Source organism: Ornithodoros turicata, chromosome 1, assembly GCF_037126465.1.
Source record: "Ornithodoros turicata isolate Travis chromosome 1, ASM3712646v1, whole genome shotgun sequence".
NCBI lineage: Eukaryota > Metazoa > Arthropoda > Arachnida > Ixodida > Argasidae > Ornithodoros > Ornithodoros turicata.
Window position 1 is genome coordinate 69,200,129 of NC_088201.1, and position 17,159 is coordinate 69,217,287.

The window sequence follows — 17,159 nt, forward strand, 5'->3', positions numbered from 1 at the left end:
GCTTTCATAACCCCGTTTGACGTATATGAATACAACCGGCTTCCATTCGGCTGGAAGAACTCTGGCGCGTGGCTTCAAAAGATGGACGCTATACTAAGGCCGTACAAAGGACGGTTTTGTGCGGTGTACATCGACGATATCGTGATCCAAGAATGGCTGAAACACGACAAGTACTGGCTGAAGCTGGTGAGCTCCCGATTGAAGTTCTCCGTGAACGGGAAACGGCTCGGCAGTACCTCCGTTTGCGTGCTCACATTCCCCGCCACCCGTTACTCAGGAAAATTCGATACCGCCCTGGAAGCGACTTCTATCGAGTAGCGCAGAGGACACGCCAGACTCTCACTGGCTTCATAACTAAGGACACTATACCGCCGGAAGCCCCCTGGTCTCTACCGGTACCGCCCACTTTTGTACGCCTCCCAAACCTTCTGCAAAGAAGAGATCAGGTCCCCCCTCAAGTCCTCCGAGCCCATTTTCATGCTCTGGTAGACGAGAAGTTTTCTACGTTTACGGCAGCATATACTGATGGCGCATCCCGAAACAACAAGTCCGCCTCAGCCTTCGTCATTCCATCCGAAGGCGTCGTGCACGGAAGACGCCTTTCACATCCAACCTCCTCCACAGCTGCGGAACTCTATGCCATCCTTTTCTTTCTACAACACATCGCTGATTTTCCACCCCGGGAATGGGCAGTCTTTACAGACTCCAAATCTGCACTTCAAGCAATTGAAACTTCCGGCATACGAGGCCCATCCGCACCCCTAGTCACAGACGTGTTAATGGCTTACCACACTATCTACGCCGCAGGCCACAGGCTAGTTCTCCAGTGGGTTCCAGCCCATTGTGGTGTCGTGGGGAACGAGCAGGCCGACAGCGCCGCAGAAGCAGCACTCTCGTCTCGGAACCGGACCCGTATTGTTCTGCTTAGAGGAGACCGCCGTTCAATTCTGCGACGTCTAGTGACACCCCTGGCTTCCCGCCAACGGACAACCGACATTCTTCCCCCCTCTATGTTGAACAGTGTTGATCCCACGCTCGCTTTCCGCATGCCACAAAACACATCTCGTCAGGATGCTGCATTAATCCACCGCATGCGCCTCGATGTGGCCTTTACAGCTCAGTGGCGTTACCGCTTGAGACAAATTGATTCTCCCACCTGCTGCCACTGTGGTGCTCTTGAGGATCTGGAGCACATTCTTCTTCATTGCCCTCACTACGAACCTTCCCGAACCACACTCTCCGAGTCTCTTCGTCAGCTGGACTCTCGCCCTTTCTCCCTACCGAAATTGCTTGGTCCCTGGCCCAATCCAGCCCAGCAACGCTCTGCGCTCAAAGGTCTTCTGACATTTCTGGACACCATCGGACTTCGATCGTTATTGTAAAGGGGCACGTTATTTTATTCCCCCCATTCCACCAAGCACTGGGGTAGAGTATCGCCTGTTGCGATGAAACTCCCCACTCTCCAAGGCCGAAAATAAAGTTGTTGTTGTTGTATCGTGATCTGTTCTCTACACAGCGGGAACACAGCCACCATCTCGCCCTGGTACTTTCTCAGCTGAGCAAGGCCGGTGTGAAGGTCAACTTTAAGAAGAGCAAATTCTTCCACGAGAAAGTAACCTTCCTGGGCATCGTGCTGGATGGCAGAACGAAGAGCACAAAACAGGAATTCGTTGCCCGTATCTCTCAGCTACAAAAACCAAAGGACGTGTACTCACTGAGGGTTTTACAGGGCCTGGGTCCTGGCCCTGGAGTACTTCCGTCCCTACTTGGAGGGTCGGACCTTCGATCTTTTCACGAACAACCAGCCGTTGTCGTATCTTTGGAACCTTTCACAACTGAAGGGGAGAATAGCAAAATGGATTTTTCTGCTCCAGCACTTCGATTTCAAGGCATCACACCGCAGCGCCTCGGGCCTCGCAGTCGCCGACGCCCATTCACGCTTTGCCATACAGCTCCCAGAGCACACTAGTAAAGTAGAGAAGGCGGTAATGCAGTTAGGCTTTGGGAGGGCCCTCAGAAACTTCAGTTTATCGAAGACACGGGGAAGTTTCAGGTTTCAGACACATTAGTGCACATAATCCTGGAGCTTAACCACGATAGCCCTGAACCCGAAGGTCACGATGGCTTCTGGCGTGCCTATTACAAAATTGCAAAGCGCTTCCAGTGGAAAAACATGAAGAGCGTTATTCGGGGTATGTAGCCTTATGCCACACCTGTCAGGTCCACAAGGCCAAGTTCCGTCAACGACCAGACACCATGGTGCCATCCCAACATTCCGATATCCCATTCCACACTCTCCACATGGATTTCGCGGAGATTAAGAAAAACGGCGAGGGTATACGGCGTACACAAGCCTTCCTCGCAGTCGACCAATGCACCCGAATAGTGGCCGCACGACTGGGACGGGAGGACGCGAAGGCCGTTATCGCATATTGCTGGAACGGGATGTGTTCAAGCACACGAAGGTGGTGATATCAGACAGTGGGCCAGTCTTCCGCAATCAGAAACTTAAAAACTGGGAACTGCAGAAAGGGATTTGGGGACAACGACACCCTACCACCCAGCAGCCAATGGCCCACCGGAAAGATCGATCCGTGACCTGAAAAACTACATCGCGATGTACCCTGATTTCCGCGGCGGTTGGAAGTGCGCCCTGGAAGGGTCAGTGCACAATCACAACAAGTCGCACACCAGACTTTGGGTTGCAGTCCTTACTTTGCAGCGTGCAGTGTGGTGCCGATCCTCCACGCAGATCAGCAACTGGGAATAGCCGGCCGGGTGACTCTCAAAGAGGAGCTCTTGGCAGCCGCGGAAAGAGCCGAGTAGAGACACAAAATGAAGAAGGGATTTGACAAACGTCATGTTTCCAATAGCCGCAGCTAACCGTGGGAGACCTCATAGCTCATAGCATAGCTCATGCCTTTGTGTTTCATGTGTGTTTTCTTTGCACATCCTAAACGAGATTAGATCTGGGCCTTACTTTCTTGTTGGCGGGCGCTTGTGATGTGCACTTGATGTTCAGTCTCTTTTACTCCGGAATGCCGGAAGTCGTTTGTAACAGCGTCTGATTTCGAGAAGTCGAGAGTATTTTTATGCGGTAAGAAACAGGCGACGGATGTGAATGGGCTAGACTGGGGCTCGGCTGGAGACACAAAAATAGTAATGCACTAGTTTACAACACAAGAAAACAGAGGATGCATTCCAGATATGATATATCTGCCGGATATAACTGCTACTGTTACTGTGAAGTTAATCTTGGGCTGCCTGACAAATTTGTGGCAAGGTATACGTAGCACAAAATGTGAAATGCTAAAGATGGGAGCGGTTACGATATCAATGTTCCGCTAGGAAGACTTCGTGCGCCGCGAGGTGCGATGCCGCACTGTGGTGGCGGCCGTGACGGCAAAGTATGCAGTTGCGGTAAATTTTGACGAGTCGGTCGCTTCAAGACAGCTCTCAACCAAGGTAACACGGGAAGAAGAAAGGGCTTTCTTGCGCATGTTTTTGGAAAGTGTATGGTTTGTCTTGTTTTACGAGAAACAAAGGCAATGGGGACGGAAACATGTATTGATCAATTGTACGCTTGGGATTTTACAGCGGTGACATGCTTGTTCTATAATTTAAACAGAAATAACTTCTATCGAGAGAGAGAGGTTAAAGAAGAGAGAGAGAAAAAGAAGCCGTCGGCCTCGTCGGTTGCAACCAGCTGCTCCAACAACAATTACATGTAACGACGTCGATGAGTGAGGAAATTCGGCACTACTGTTGCTCCAGCAGTGATTTATCCAGACCCACCCTGCAACCCCCGAACGCCCCCCAAATTTCAGTGACACCCCCTAACTTTTTCACCTGTGTACCCCCTACAGTGGGTGCCCTTGCGATTTCAGCTTGAGACGCATGTCGGTAATGATATGTTAAGTTGTAGTGACGTAACTATAATAATGACACCCCCCCCCCCCCCCAATTTTTCCCAACACCCCTCCATGCTTGGGATTCTGGATAAACCACTGTGCTCCAGTTTACACTTGGTTTGTGTGTTAAGCCAAGACGCTCATCAGTTCGTTGAGATAATGTGAGGGCCACAATGTCCCTTCGCTAACTTCTATGACTTACGTCCATGTTAGGTCCCGTTGTTTAGATATTTTATCTGGCTATGCGAGTGTGGGCTTCTTATTTGGATACGATTTATGTGATTATGAATAGCTGCCATAGTTATTAGCCCTTATGGGTTTAGCCTAAACGTGAGTATAATGCAAAAAGCTACGCGTTAGTTTTCAACGAAATACACAACTTGTTCTCAGGAATACTTCTTTTTCGTGAATAACGAATTCATTTTCGTATCGACACCCCGACACAGCGTGCATAGCGCAATTAGACCATTTGAGAAAGATGCGCGCGCCCCCAAGCGCGCAGCGCAAGGCGGTTTGGGAACTTTGAGAGACCCTGCTCTGTCGTCTGCTTCGGTTCATAGTTATGGTTTATCCCGGCTCACGTTGTTGCTGCGCAAAACGGGAATCTGTTACTTCTTCTATCTCCTTCTCTGGCTGTCTCGTAATGCTTCACGTGCGTATCTGTTCTCAAAAGCAAGAAATAGCAGGGAATAGGCGCTCTGCTTTCCCATGACGATGACGGTAGTGGTTAGCGTGCTGGCCCACGTCGAGACTGGGAGGTACCCGGGTTCGACTCTCGGTGCCGGCTATGCTGTCTGGGGTTTTTCCTGGGTTTTCCTCAGACGCTTTCAGACGTATGTCGGCACAGTTCCTAAGAAGTCGGCCCAGGACGCACATTCCCCCAGGGCGTTAGTCGCGACGCGTTACCTACTACCGCAACAGTAACGGATAACGTAACGCGTTACTTTTCGAAAAAGTAGTGAGTAACGGTAGTGCACTACAAAATATAAGTAACTTCCCCACCTATGGCATACAGCGGGAACGACACCGATTTATTATTTCTGGACACAAGTTGCTCCTGGGACTGATGGAAATGCCCGAAAGGTCGCGCATGTGTCTACCGCACGCAAGCTCGCTTGCGTCCTGTTAATTTGCTTAATAAAGCGACGCTGATGACCTGTTCTTATAAGTGGACGAGACGACATTCCGGGGTAGCAAGTAACAGTGAGCACGTGAAGTAAGTACATTTCCTACTTTGCAGAGATCCTCTACGCACTCATAATTTCTGTATTGGATTTTTATAGTTTTAAAAGTTAACAGTACAAGTATAAGCTATTAATCGGAAAAAAAATTACACGCGATAATATTAATTAGAAACACCTTCGTCCTCGATATTGTAGCAGGAAGAGGGCGGTGACTCATACAGATTCCCTTAGAGTTCTCCACATCCTCTCGTGATAGGTTCTCGCTTCGTTATTCCTGGCAAGCTGGCAATACAGAAATCCATCATATGTCACTCAAACCGCACCGCTGGCTTCTGAACAGCCCTCGCCAATGAAAACACACCGCTAACCTTAACCCCCATTATCCATATGGCCTCAGAAACGAACGCTTATATTTAGCACCCCTCCAGCACAGATTCAAGAAGCCCGTTACCACGATTCGCGGCGCTCAACAGCTGTCCCTGGACACCCATCCATCAGGCTGCCAAATAGCCATGACTGCTTCACGTAAAGGCCGCCTTCTTCGCTGCTCCAGAGCAAAACAATGGTCGAGCAGAGAAAAATAAACCAGACACGTTTGGGGCAGCTCAGCCTAAGCGCGCCGAGGGTAAGACGGGAAGCCCCCTGTTGTTTTATTTCGGTTCTTGGCAGAGTGGTTGAAGCAAATCAGAGGAAGGGGCACGCTCCAGTCTTTCCTCTGCTGGCAACACACCTTGTCCATTCGTTGAGGTCTAGCTTCCGTGGGAGTTGGTCCAAGACTTTTTAGTGCGAGCTTACAAAACAAAATGTTTGGGAGGACCACCTAACAAAGACCTCGTCGTGTCAACGGTTTCTCTGGTTGGGTGCTTCCTGGTAACGCTGTGTCAGTAACGGTATTACTTATAGCGACCGTGATTATACGCGACAAGCTTTTGTGGACCAGTCTTAAAATTTCCGTTCTCGGAAAAGAAACCTCGGCTGGAAAGACGTCCACGGTGTGACTCTGGACCAAATATATAGCTTCATTCTCAGTGACCAGTGGGGTCCTGTCACTTCTCGACGTGGTTCAAAGTCAATGTGTGCTCCAAGATCAGTGAGTGATCAAACAACAGCAATATACCGTACGGTGGTGAACTTCAATTTGTGGCGTGATCGTCGTGTCGATATATCACCGCGTTTTCTATCACAGTTGTGCGTGTAGTTTGAAAGTTCGATAACGCCTTTTTAATTGGTACGCGCTTTGTCGGGTCATGTGTGACGTTAAGGCAGACTCTTCATCATCGACAATCATCTCGTAAGGAAGATCTGTAGTTTGTGCAATAGACACTGACGTGGGCGATACAAGACACGGGGAGGTACATGTCCTTATTGCACGCACGTAATTTCTAGTGGAGAAAAACAGGCACAACTTGAAGACCTGCGAAGATGATTTACTCAATGCCTAGAGGTAAGCGAGGTTTATAAAGTAACATTTGTGCGATATTCACCCGTTATTAACAGCGCTTCCAAGGGAATGCTACAGTCTGAACCAGTACTCAACTGCTATGTGGCACACGAACTCGCCACTGCCGTACTTCTGGAACACACCATTACTGTCATTTTTAGTCTTTCCCTCCCACTCCCTCGTCACTACAGTCACTTCCTCGTACAGGGTTGAGGATGCTAATGAAAAGGTCACTGTATCGGGCCCTCTAAAATGTTTAAACCCTCACGTCGCACGAGGAAACATTATGAACCTTATTAGTCTACGTTCTACGTTACTTTTACGAGACCCCCATCATGCTTGTACTATATACTACACGTAATATGTCACACTAGGACGAGTCATAAATATTGATACCTTGAAAATCTTTTATTTTATTCCCTCGTGTCAGAAATGGCTTTGGTCTTCAATCCTAGAAATAAAGTCCCTTATGTTCGCTGGTTTATGCCAACGTTGAGCCAAACTTCGAATCCCAGTGCCGTACCACTCATTGAGGTTAGCGGCAACGAACTTTAAGACTACAGCTTCCATGTACAGTTTGGTTACGGAACCACCTGCCACGAAGGAGGTGAGCCATGGATCGGAAAGCGTGGTAAGCAAAGGGCGTGAGGTCAACACGTCTACGCCGAGCGCTTGTGGGTTCCTCTCGCGCTGTGTGGGTTACTGGGTCGGCCATGCATAAGGCCGGGATATGGGATAAGCATTATTGTCTTGCTGCAGGAGCACCACCCCCTTCGATTGAGCAGGACAGGGTACTTTCGGAACCAAGCCGTATATATTCGCTTCCGTACAGGACAGAGCAGAGCTCGGCGGTTATGGCTCGGCCATTTGGCAGAACATACTGATGCACCACACCATCAAGGTTTCACCACACGCAAACCATCACTTTGCGTTCAACCTTCCTGTTGAGCAGCAGGCTGTGGTGAGGATCTGGGCCAAGTCACCCATTTCACATTTCAAATGAGAGATTCCTCATCACACATCACGATACATTTTATGAGGCGTGATGAAGCGTTGATGAAGTCCGGATCTCAGATCTCGGATATCTCCTTCGGAAGAAGTTGTCACGCTCACAATCACTGAATTTGCGGAGATGACAGTTTGTGAGGGACAATTCGGGAGCGTCTGTAGACCTTCCCGAGCGCACGCAGGTGGCGAATAACGCTTGTTTGTGAAGCTCGGGTACTTTCCACAACCTACGGGTGCTGCTCTCCAGATTTCCATCAGCTGCATGAACTGAATAACTGTTGACCCTGACATTGTCCGGGACAACCTCAGGGTCAGCTGTGGTAAATCTTCGGGGGTGAGGCTTGTCTTCCAGATATAGGCTGCCAAACTCGAACTTAGCAAATCATATTTTTGCCGTGACGCTATTCGCGGCATTTTCCTTTTGTTCCGCATATGTTCCGCGATGCTTCGTCGGCGTTGTGGCCAAGTTTGAACTTGTAAAAGAAAGGTCGATGAACGGAGGCTATATATTTGACTCCATTTTAGCGATGGGTAGATACAAGCAATATCAATGTAGACATGCAAGCCACTCCTTTTCTTAAAGGACAGACTATGGATCTATTCAAAAGCGTACGGATACCTAGTCGGATTACATTCGCTCTCCTTGGAGGACGCCACAACTGTCGGGCATCAGAACGGTATCAATATTTATATGACTCGCCCTAGTATGAAATTGCAAAGTCGTTTTGCCACTGACTCGCATTCTCTTCCCCCGATAATGATGTCTCCAGGCGACCGTAGATACCTCCTTTCGACACTCACCGGCCTCAAGATGCAGGCTAAAGGCAACACTCCCACTCCCTTCTCTCTGCTGTAGACCCCACGCTTTCTCTTGAAATTCTTCCGCGACTACAGTGCCCTTTTACTGCGCTCTTCCACCGCATGAGGCTCAACGTTGCATTTACACATGCCTTTTAACACCGCCTCGCCTCCACCCCCTCTTCCTCCTGCCCCACTTGTGGTGTACACGGCGACCTCTGCCACGTCATCTTGGCTTGTGCCACTCTAAGAAAAAAAGGAGTACTTTTACTCCTTTTGGGGACTAAATGCATTGCCACAAAAAATAGTCCCTTTCGGGAGTAAATGCACGGGAGTAAATGAATGTCACAGGCTGGAGACTGCATTTCACGCGCTGTTGTAAGAGTCCCAGGTACATAATTGGTGTGCATGCATGAAAATACTTTGAAGAAAATGGTCAACCGTGATATATCGAGTGATATAAAATCTTGCGTCATACTAGGGCACAATTTGCGAAGAAAGATGCGCTAACTATTTCTTACTCTGTGTGGCTGGAAAATTGCTACATTGTCTGAGTTATACAGCCTTATGTCGTTCAAATTGACCAAGGGCACATATTTACCTAGACTGTTCCATTCAGGAGACCATTCGCGAAGTTTAGTGAGAATTTGCAGTCCTGGGGAGTAAATGTCGGGACTAAATGTCGGTTTAGGGGACTAAAATGGGGAGTAATTGCAGACTAGGAGAGTAGACGCTGCAATTACTCCCCGTTTCACTCCTTTTTTTCTTAGAGTGTGGGCAATATCACCAATGGACTAATGCACCAATGGACGTTGCTATGCAACGTATTGACATACGGCCGTTCAACCTCGCGAAGATTCTCGGACTGTGGTCGAACGAAGCCCGCCGTCGTCTTTTGTGGAGTACTTGCGCTCCACCGGTTTGGCGACGGAGCTCTGAAAGATCATCATCATCCCCTCATCCGTTCCCAATGGGTAATAAGTCAGTGTCCCGCCACAGCGGCGGCGAATCGCCCACCTCATCCTCATCCAATGTACGTGTGTGTGTGTGACACACACTGTGTCCATACATCAAGTTCCAGCATACGCACACTAGGACTCTGCTGCCTTTCGTAGCGACTCTTCCGAAGTTTCAAGATCGTTCGCTTGGGTTGGGATGTGCAAAAAGTAATCTCACCTCGGGAGCGTTGTTATCCTGTACATAAGACAGAGTCTCCGTCGATGTAAAGGGGGCTGCCTCCATACGTAGTTCTCCTACTTCAATGAGAATACATACTATGATGAGACTTCCACTTTAATGTTCATACAATGGCAACCTGACCACCTTAAGCCTGATATGGGAGGGCTCGAAAAAATATAAGGAGGAGTGTTAGTTATAGGATTACAACCTCTGGGAGATACCTTCGCACGAAAAGTACGAGAGCAGCGCGCAATCGTGGAGCGCAAGAGAGCTTTCAATCGCGCGGGTCAGAAAAGTCCTTCATTCGGCTGCATGGCTGCGACGTCATGTTATCCGCCCATTAGGCGAGTGTCTTTTTTATTTCTTCCTTTTTGCGGTTTGTTTTGCGCCGCCCGACCTTCGTCTGACACAGAGCAGTCGCTGTAGCAGATGACTCTCGGCAACCAATAAAAGTGCTCGCATGATATGATGTCACAACACGTCAGAAGGAGCCCGGAGAACCCGCAGCTGCTGCGCGCACTCCTGTTCGAGGTGCCTTCTGTGTTCCTTGAAGCTACGTAATTCTATAAAACATAACGCTAAGTTTTTCAAATGTAGGAGAAGGGCTAAAAGCTTCGTAATCTCGAAAGCAAATTCCCCAGAAAAACAAAAATGTTATGCTACAAAACATTTCTCATTCAATCGTCGTCCAGGGAGGGAGGAGGCGGGGGAAGGGGGGTACGTAGTGTCGACATCGTGTGGAATTGTGCCGGCGTCTGCCATGGAGCGTCCTAAACTGAAACTTCAGTAAGCCTTTACATCAGTCAACGTGATATGCTATCGCCTGCAGTGTGACTGACATTTTCTTTTTTCTTTTCGTCTGCTGCCAGTTGTGAGCTGCCCAACTGGCTAAGTGCCATAAAGGTGCCAGGTACAAAAACAGGGCACGACGTTGATGGTAAGGTGGCATACACGACTTCGCGCGATGTGGAGTTGCATGTCTCGCACTAGTGAAGCCAAAATCTCCATTTAATTTTTTCTTAAAACCAACCAACCAACGACTTCGCGTTTTGTTGCAAACTCTGAGTTAAATTAATAAATTATGCAACAAGTAATGAAAGAAAAAGAAAACCCATATTCCTGTTTATCTCGGAAGTATCATGGAACTATATCCGGTTCATGCCGCATGAACCAGAGCACGACCATCTCTATAATACACGACCATCACACTCGCACCTAGCCCCAGCGCCACTGATGTAGTTTCGCCAAGCGGCCGCCGCGCGCTTGTGGCGCTGAATACGGGACCCTCGGCAGACGACGCACGCTATGCGGATACCGTTGCTGCCGTCAGTCGCGTTTGGTTTTTGCTATTTTTCACGCGGTGGACAGTGTTTGTCTCCAGTGCATGGTTTGTGCATGGTGCAGACGTGATGGTGTACTGCACCATCCCGCTTTGCAAGCCGAAGAAAGCAGTGTCGAACACAATTATTTCATTCCACGAGTTCCGCTCAAATGCTGTCTTACGGGAGAAGTGGCTCGAAATATATCGCGGCGTCTTGACACAAGTAACTTCATTGCGAATTGCGATTGTTTCATTTCATATAGGGTGCACATTTTGGATGGCAGTGTGTACCATAAATAGCTTTATCTAATATAGCTGAGTACCTTTTACGTATCTCTCTCTGAAAAAAAAAAAAAATAAACGAATAATGAACCGTGGCCTCCGACCAGGGGTAGACATAAATGCATTTTTTGAGTATTTAAATATAAATACAAAATACTTTGTTGAAAGGGGTGTTTAAATACACTTCATAAATACTTTTCGATAGGAGTATTTAAATATATACAGTATTTAAATGCCGTAACTAGTACCATAAATACTGCGACGAAGATGTCATCTGGAATTGCAGAAATAACGATGAACATAACAACAAGTCAGCAAGGAAAAATAGCATTTATTTGTTAGATTATCACGGTATTTTCATATTAAAAGTTTTTGACTGCATCACTTAGGATTCTTGCGTTCGGCCGTACAATCAGATTCGCAAAGGAGAACAGCATCTTCACTGGTGCCGATGAGCAAAGGTTTGCATTAAATTTGATGAAGATGCTTCGTACAACAAAGTAATCAGCCGCGACCATTGTCTGCAACAACAGCGAAAAACTGTCCATCTAAAATCGTTTTTCGCCTGCATGCTAGCTCGAACTCTGCGTGTTCTCGGCATTTCAAGGCCGAAGACTTTAGCATCGGCGCAAAGCGCAAAATTCTCACGTCGCACCGTGGTTACGGTACCTAGGTTTAGTGATCACGAAGTTTACACAGCCTTACATCTCCCAGGAGTGCAAAACGAACACAAAAAAGACACCAAAAGGTAGCGCCGCAGAAAAGTCACCATCAAGAAAAATTATCAGAGTGGCTTCTATCCGAACAGCATAATAAAGGCTAGCAGACCATTGTAATGGCAAACCGCAAAAAAAGAAAAAAAAGTGTAAAAGTAAAATAAAGTGGGACCAATAAGTAGAAAAACAAAACAAGCAACTGCTGATTTAAAACTGAAGTGCTTGCTTATACAACAAATTCTGTTGGACGCCGTAAGAGGTGTCAGTCATCTCTTTGCCAGGAACAGTTTCTTCTTACGGTCGCATTCACCCATTCTCTGTAACTGCCCTGTATGTTAACACGGAACGCCTCTCACGTGAAACGTAAAGTCCGAACGCGCTTGCGTCTGACAATCATAAACGCATGATAACTGGCCCAACACACAAGGTGCTGCTGCCAAGTTTATGTGTACGATGTACGGCACATAGAGCGGGAGTTTCACAGCTTTACATGCCACCTACGCTTCAGAGCACAGCCTATTTCTGAGTATTTAGTTTCAGAACTCTTAGCTCTACATGAACAGAGAACCTGCGACAATACACAAACATGTACGCACGAAGAATTAACCACAAGGACCACTCATATTGCACACAGCTGAGCTACAACAGGCGCTCTTCTGGGTCCCGCAAGTGGCGCCCCTGGCGGGCCTATGAGGCCTATGAGGCCTGTTGCGCTGTGCCAGGTGGCGCAGCAAACCTTGTGTGTCAGCGCCGCTAGTGGCGACCTTTTCAACACACGGCCGCTCCCTAGCAGACGATCGACACTCAGTCTATGCTGGCTAACTTGGTGTGGCGTTATCGTTTATCATCTGTTTTCCGGATAGAAAAGAGTCAAAAGGATCGGCAAATTCTTTCTAAAAATGTCGCTGAAACATGTGTACAATGCGCGGCACGATGTACATATGAAGAACGTGTGTATGTCGCGAATGACGCTGTTTCTTAGGGTGTTTAGTGTGCTTCTCTGGTGCACTGGGTGTGCACCAGTAAAAGTATAAATTTCATTCTGAGAAAAATCAGGCTTAACAAGAACGTGGCAAAGACTAATTCGCAGGGTGCTCATCGAATTCAATGGGGACTTAACAAAACGCTCGTCGTTATAATTGAAGATAGTTGAACAATATTAACGGGACAACTAAAAGAAACAGAAACTGTTTTGTGGTTCAACACCCAAATAGTTGCTCTTTCCTGGGACCTCTGGTTATGTTCTCCGCGTGCGGAATGTTCACGACGCTATACCATGAACACAGAATAAACTGCCATTGGGCAACGCAGTTCCGATGATTTCGAAGCGTTTTCGTGCACAGCCATGCAGCGTCAGCAAACTTCTCGACTATTTAGATTTGGAATCAGCTATCATATGTCCGCCTCGTTCAAACAGACGTCTAACTTTTTCTTAAATATGCATACGGAAACAAAGGTTGTGCACATACAGGGTGTTCAAAATTAAGCTTTCACTAGCACTTTATAAATAGGCGAACAAAAGAAAACTGGTGCTATTTTTTCTGTTCCTTCAGTAAGAAACAGGTGCTACATAATTAGCAGCACCTGTTTCTTATACAAGTAGCGTAAAGTTATCATCCGGTTTCCTGTCATCGCTGTGTTTGCGTAGCGCTTGTGAAAGCTTAATTTTGAACACCCTGTATACACGAGGCTATATATTGTATATGTATATGTTTGTAAGAGCTCCAAAGAGCCCCGGCTATATTTTTTCCTTGTATACACTCTTAAAAATGAACTTCACCGCATAGCACACTCCTAGCCAACCATAATCTCAAATGATATCGTTATCTGCCCTGGTTCGTTGAAAACGGGAGGCGTACGCCTTTTTTGTGACAATTATGAACCGCATAAGTGTCACAAAAAAGGCGTACGCCTCCCAAATAACGCAGACCGTTGGGCTAGTTGGTATTCCATAGCAAGTAGCAAAAACGCTGCAAAGTATTACAAACCGTACGGAGGTAGACAAAACAGTAACGTGCGCCCTGCAGGCGCACGTTACTGTTTTGTCTACCTCCGTACGGTTTGTAATACTTTGCAGCGTTTCAGCGTTTTTTGCTACTTGGTACGCCTCCCGTTTTCAACGAATCAGGGCAGATAACGATATCATTCGAGATAGTGGTTGGCTAGGAGCGTGCTATGCGGTGAAGTTCACTTTTAAGAGTGTAGACTCGAGATCTTACTGTCACACAGCAACAATTATCCGAAGCATCGGCTGCACAGTGAACTTTTAATATAAAAAGCAGAAAACTGCAAAGCAAATACAGGAAAACGAAAAGTAAGACTGGTCAAAGTTTTTGTGTTCTATTTCATTTCGGGTTCGAATCCCGGTACCGGCTGTGCTGTCTGGGGTTTTTCCTGGGTTTTCCTCAGACGCTTTCAGACATATGTCGGCACAGTTCCCTTAGAAGTCGGCCCAGGACGCACATTCCCCCAGGGCGTGAGTCGTGACGTTGCCCACATACGTGAGGCCGACAACGGCAAGCCCTATCACCACCACCACCACCACCACCACCATCATTTTTAAGAGTGTATGTATATATGAAGTTTCTGGTGACGACGACCCAGTGAGAGAATTGATAAAAACAAGTGGGCTGTAATTCATGACAGTAAGACCCGGAGACTAGGCACGACGAAAACAGACACATACAAATGTCTCCAAACTCTGTCTGTGAGTGTCTGTTTTCGTCGTCCCTACACTCTTAAAAATGAACTTCACCACATAGCACGCTCCTAGCCAACCATCATCCCGAATGACAACGTTCTCGCCCTCGATTTGTTGAAAACGAGAGGCGGAGCCTATTTTGTGTCCATTATGTACGGCACAAAATAGGCTCCGCCTCTCGTTTTCAACATATCGGGGGCGAGAACGTTGTCATTCGGGATGATGGTTGGCTAGGAGCGTGCTATGTGGTGAAGTTCATTTTTAAGAGTGTAGACTCGAGATCTTACTGTCACACAGCAACAATTATCCGAAGCATCGGCTGCACAGTGAACTTTTAATATAAAAAGCAGAAAACTGCAAAGCAAATACAGGAAAACGAAAAGTAAGACTGGTCAAAGTTTTTGTGTTCTATTTCATTTGAACGGATGCCGGTATTTGTCTACTGCAATAATTATACCTGGATATTACATGGCCGCAATGAAAGTCTATGATTGGAAACGGTAAACGGCGGCAGCAATCAGGAACAATTATTTCAGGCCTTCATATTTTAAGAATTAGCTGGTTCTGGAGTACAAAACATAATACAGCCGCCTGCATATCGCCGGCAGCCGGAATAGCGCTGCCAGTTGGGGACATTTCTTTCGGGGACATCTTTTCCGGGGACTTTTCTTGGGCGGGCAAGTTTTTGCCGTAGCCATCTTCTTGCTGCTATGCGTACGATACAACAGCAGTTTGCGATTTTTAGTAGAATTCAATTTCGGAAAAAAAAAAAAAAAAGAACGGCGCACTGTTTGACGCGTTCTGCCCTTTGCTATCAGTTAGGCATACGGGGCGAGAGCGGCCGCGTGTCGTAGCATTCCGACGGTAGGGGTCAGAGTGGCGCTCCAGTCGCCCTCCTCAAACTTTAGCGCAACAGCCCTATAGGCGAACGGGCGAGTGTTATGGTCGTGTATTATAGAGATAGTCGTGAACCAGAGATACCCCCAGTGTGTCGTTGTTCCTATGTGTTCTAATAATATGTCGTCCCAATTGTCCCGCACTACAGTGCATGAATCATTCGCTTCGATGCAGGAGAACGAGGGCGACACATTACACACTAGAGTGCATACTTTGCATTAGTGTTTACAATGGTGCATAATTTATATGACACTACTGTATTTATTTATTTATTGTACCTTAATGTCAAAAGGATCATTACATAAGGGGGACAAGTACTCGAGATATAGGGGCGAACACAGAACGCAGAAAATCTCGGGGCTTTTCGTCGTCAGAGTCTCGTAGATCCTTACCACCGGCTTGCTTGTTTTCGCATCATGCTTTCATGAGATTATGTTTCTCAATAAGGTTTCTCGTAGCAGAAGTTCTTTTATATACGTAACAGACTAGATCATATAAATGTATGTCGATGTGTGTGTGTGTGTGTGTGTGTGTGTGTGTGTGTGTGTGTGTGTGTGTGTGTGTGTGTGTGTGTGTGTGTGTGTGTGTGTGTGTGTGTGTGTGTGTGTGTGTGTGTGTGTGTGTGTGTGTGTGTGTGTGTGTGTGTGTGTGTGTGTGTGTGTGTGTGTGTGTGTGTGTGTGTGTGTGTGTGTGTGTGTGTGTGTGTGTGTGTGTGTGTGTGTGTGTGTGTGTGTGTGTGTGTGTGTGTGTGTGTGTGTGTGTGTGTGTGTGTGTGTGTGTGTGTGTGTGTGTGTGTGTGTGTGTGTGTGTGTGTGTGTGTGTGTGTGTGTGTGTGTGTGTGTGTGTGTGTGTGTGTGTGTGTGTGTGTGTGTGTGTGTGTGTGTGTGTGTGTGTGTGTGTGTGTGTGTGTGTGTGTGTGTGTGTGTGTGTGTGTGTGTGTGTGTGTGTGTGTGTGTGTGTGTGTGTGTGTGTGTGTGTGTGTGTGTGTGTGTGTGTGTGTGTGTGTGTGTGTGTGTGTGTGTGTGTGTGTGTGTGTGTGTGTGTGTGTGTGTGTGTGTGTGTGTGTGTGTGTGTGTGTGTGTGTGTGTGTGTGTGTGTGTGTGTGTGTGTGTGTGTGTGTGTGTGTGTGTGTGTGTGTGTGTGTGTGTGTGTGTGTGTGTGTGTGTGTGTGTGTGTGTGTGTGTGTGTGTGTGTGTGTGTGTGTGTGTGTGTGTGTGTGTGTGTGTGTGTGTGTGTGTGTGTGTGTGTGTGTGTGTGTGTGTGTGTGTGTGTGTGTGTGTGTGTGTGTGTGTGTGTGTGTGTGTGTGTGTGTGTGTGTGTGCGCGCGCGCGCGCGCGTGCAACCCGCTATGCAAGCAGTGTATACTCTAAGTTCGATAGCAGCTACATAACATTGCTTGGAGCTCGAGGGAAGAGGAAGACAGACACAACGGCCACTTCAATGTGTGCAAAAGTGCGTGTGTGTGAGAGAGAGAGAGGACGGTGGATCTCGCATGTATCAAACAGAGCACCTGCACGAAGCTCGCGTACTGTGCTACAAATAAAAATAACATGCTCTCTCTTCCAAGAACGACCACTGTATATGACCTGTAGCAGGACCAGAGAGGTCTTTGACATGCACACCCTCTAGAAACCCCTCAACCCCTGCACAGAACGTGAAAGTGGACGAAGGAAGTCGTACGTCACTCCATGACGTGGAGAACCGCAAGAGAACCGCCGCAA

General features: G+C 47.5%; 1 protein-coding gene across 2 annotated transcripts in view; it reads left to right on the forward strand.

Moving 5' to 3' along the window:
* Positions 1 to 5,852: 5,852 nt before the first annotated feature.
* Positions 5,853 to 17,159, forward strand: part of LOC135378375 (CKLF-like MARVEL transmembrane domain-containing protein 4) — an 86,294-nt gene continuing 74,987 nt past the window's right edge. The window contains exon 1 of one of the 2 annotated variants that reach the window (XM_064611410.1): positions 5,853 to 6,539. In XM_064611410.1, coding sequence (XP_064467480.1) covers positions 6,518 to 6,539 — 22 coding nt within the window. In that variant the 5' untranslated portion in view covers positions 5,853 to 6,517. The remainder of the gene's footprint in view (positions 6,540 to 17,159) is intronic. The other variant, XM_064611408.1, reaches the window with a different exon arrangement.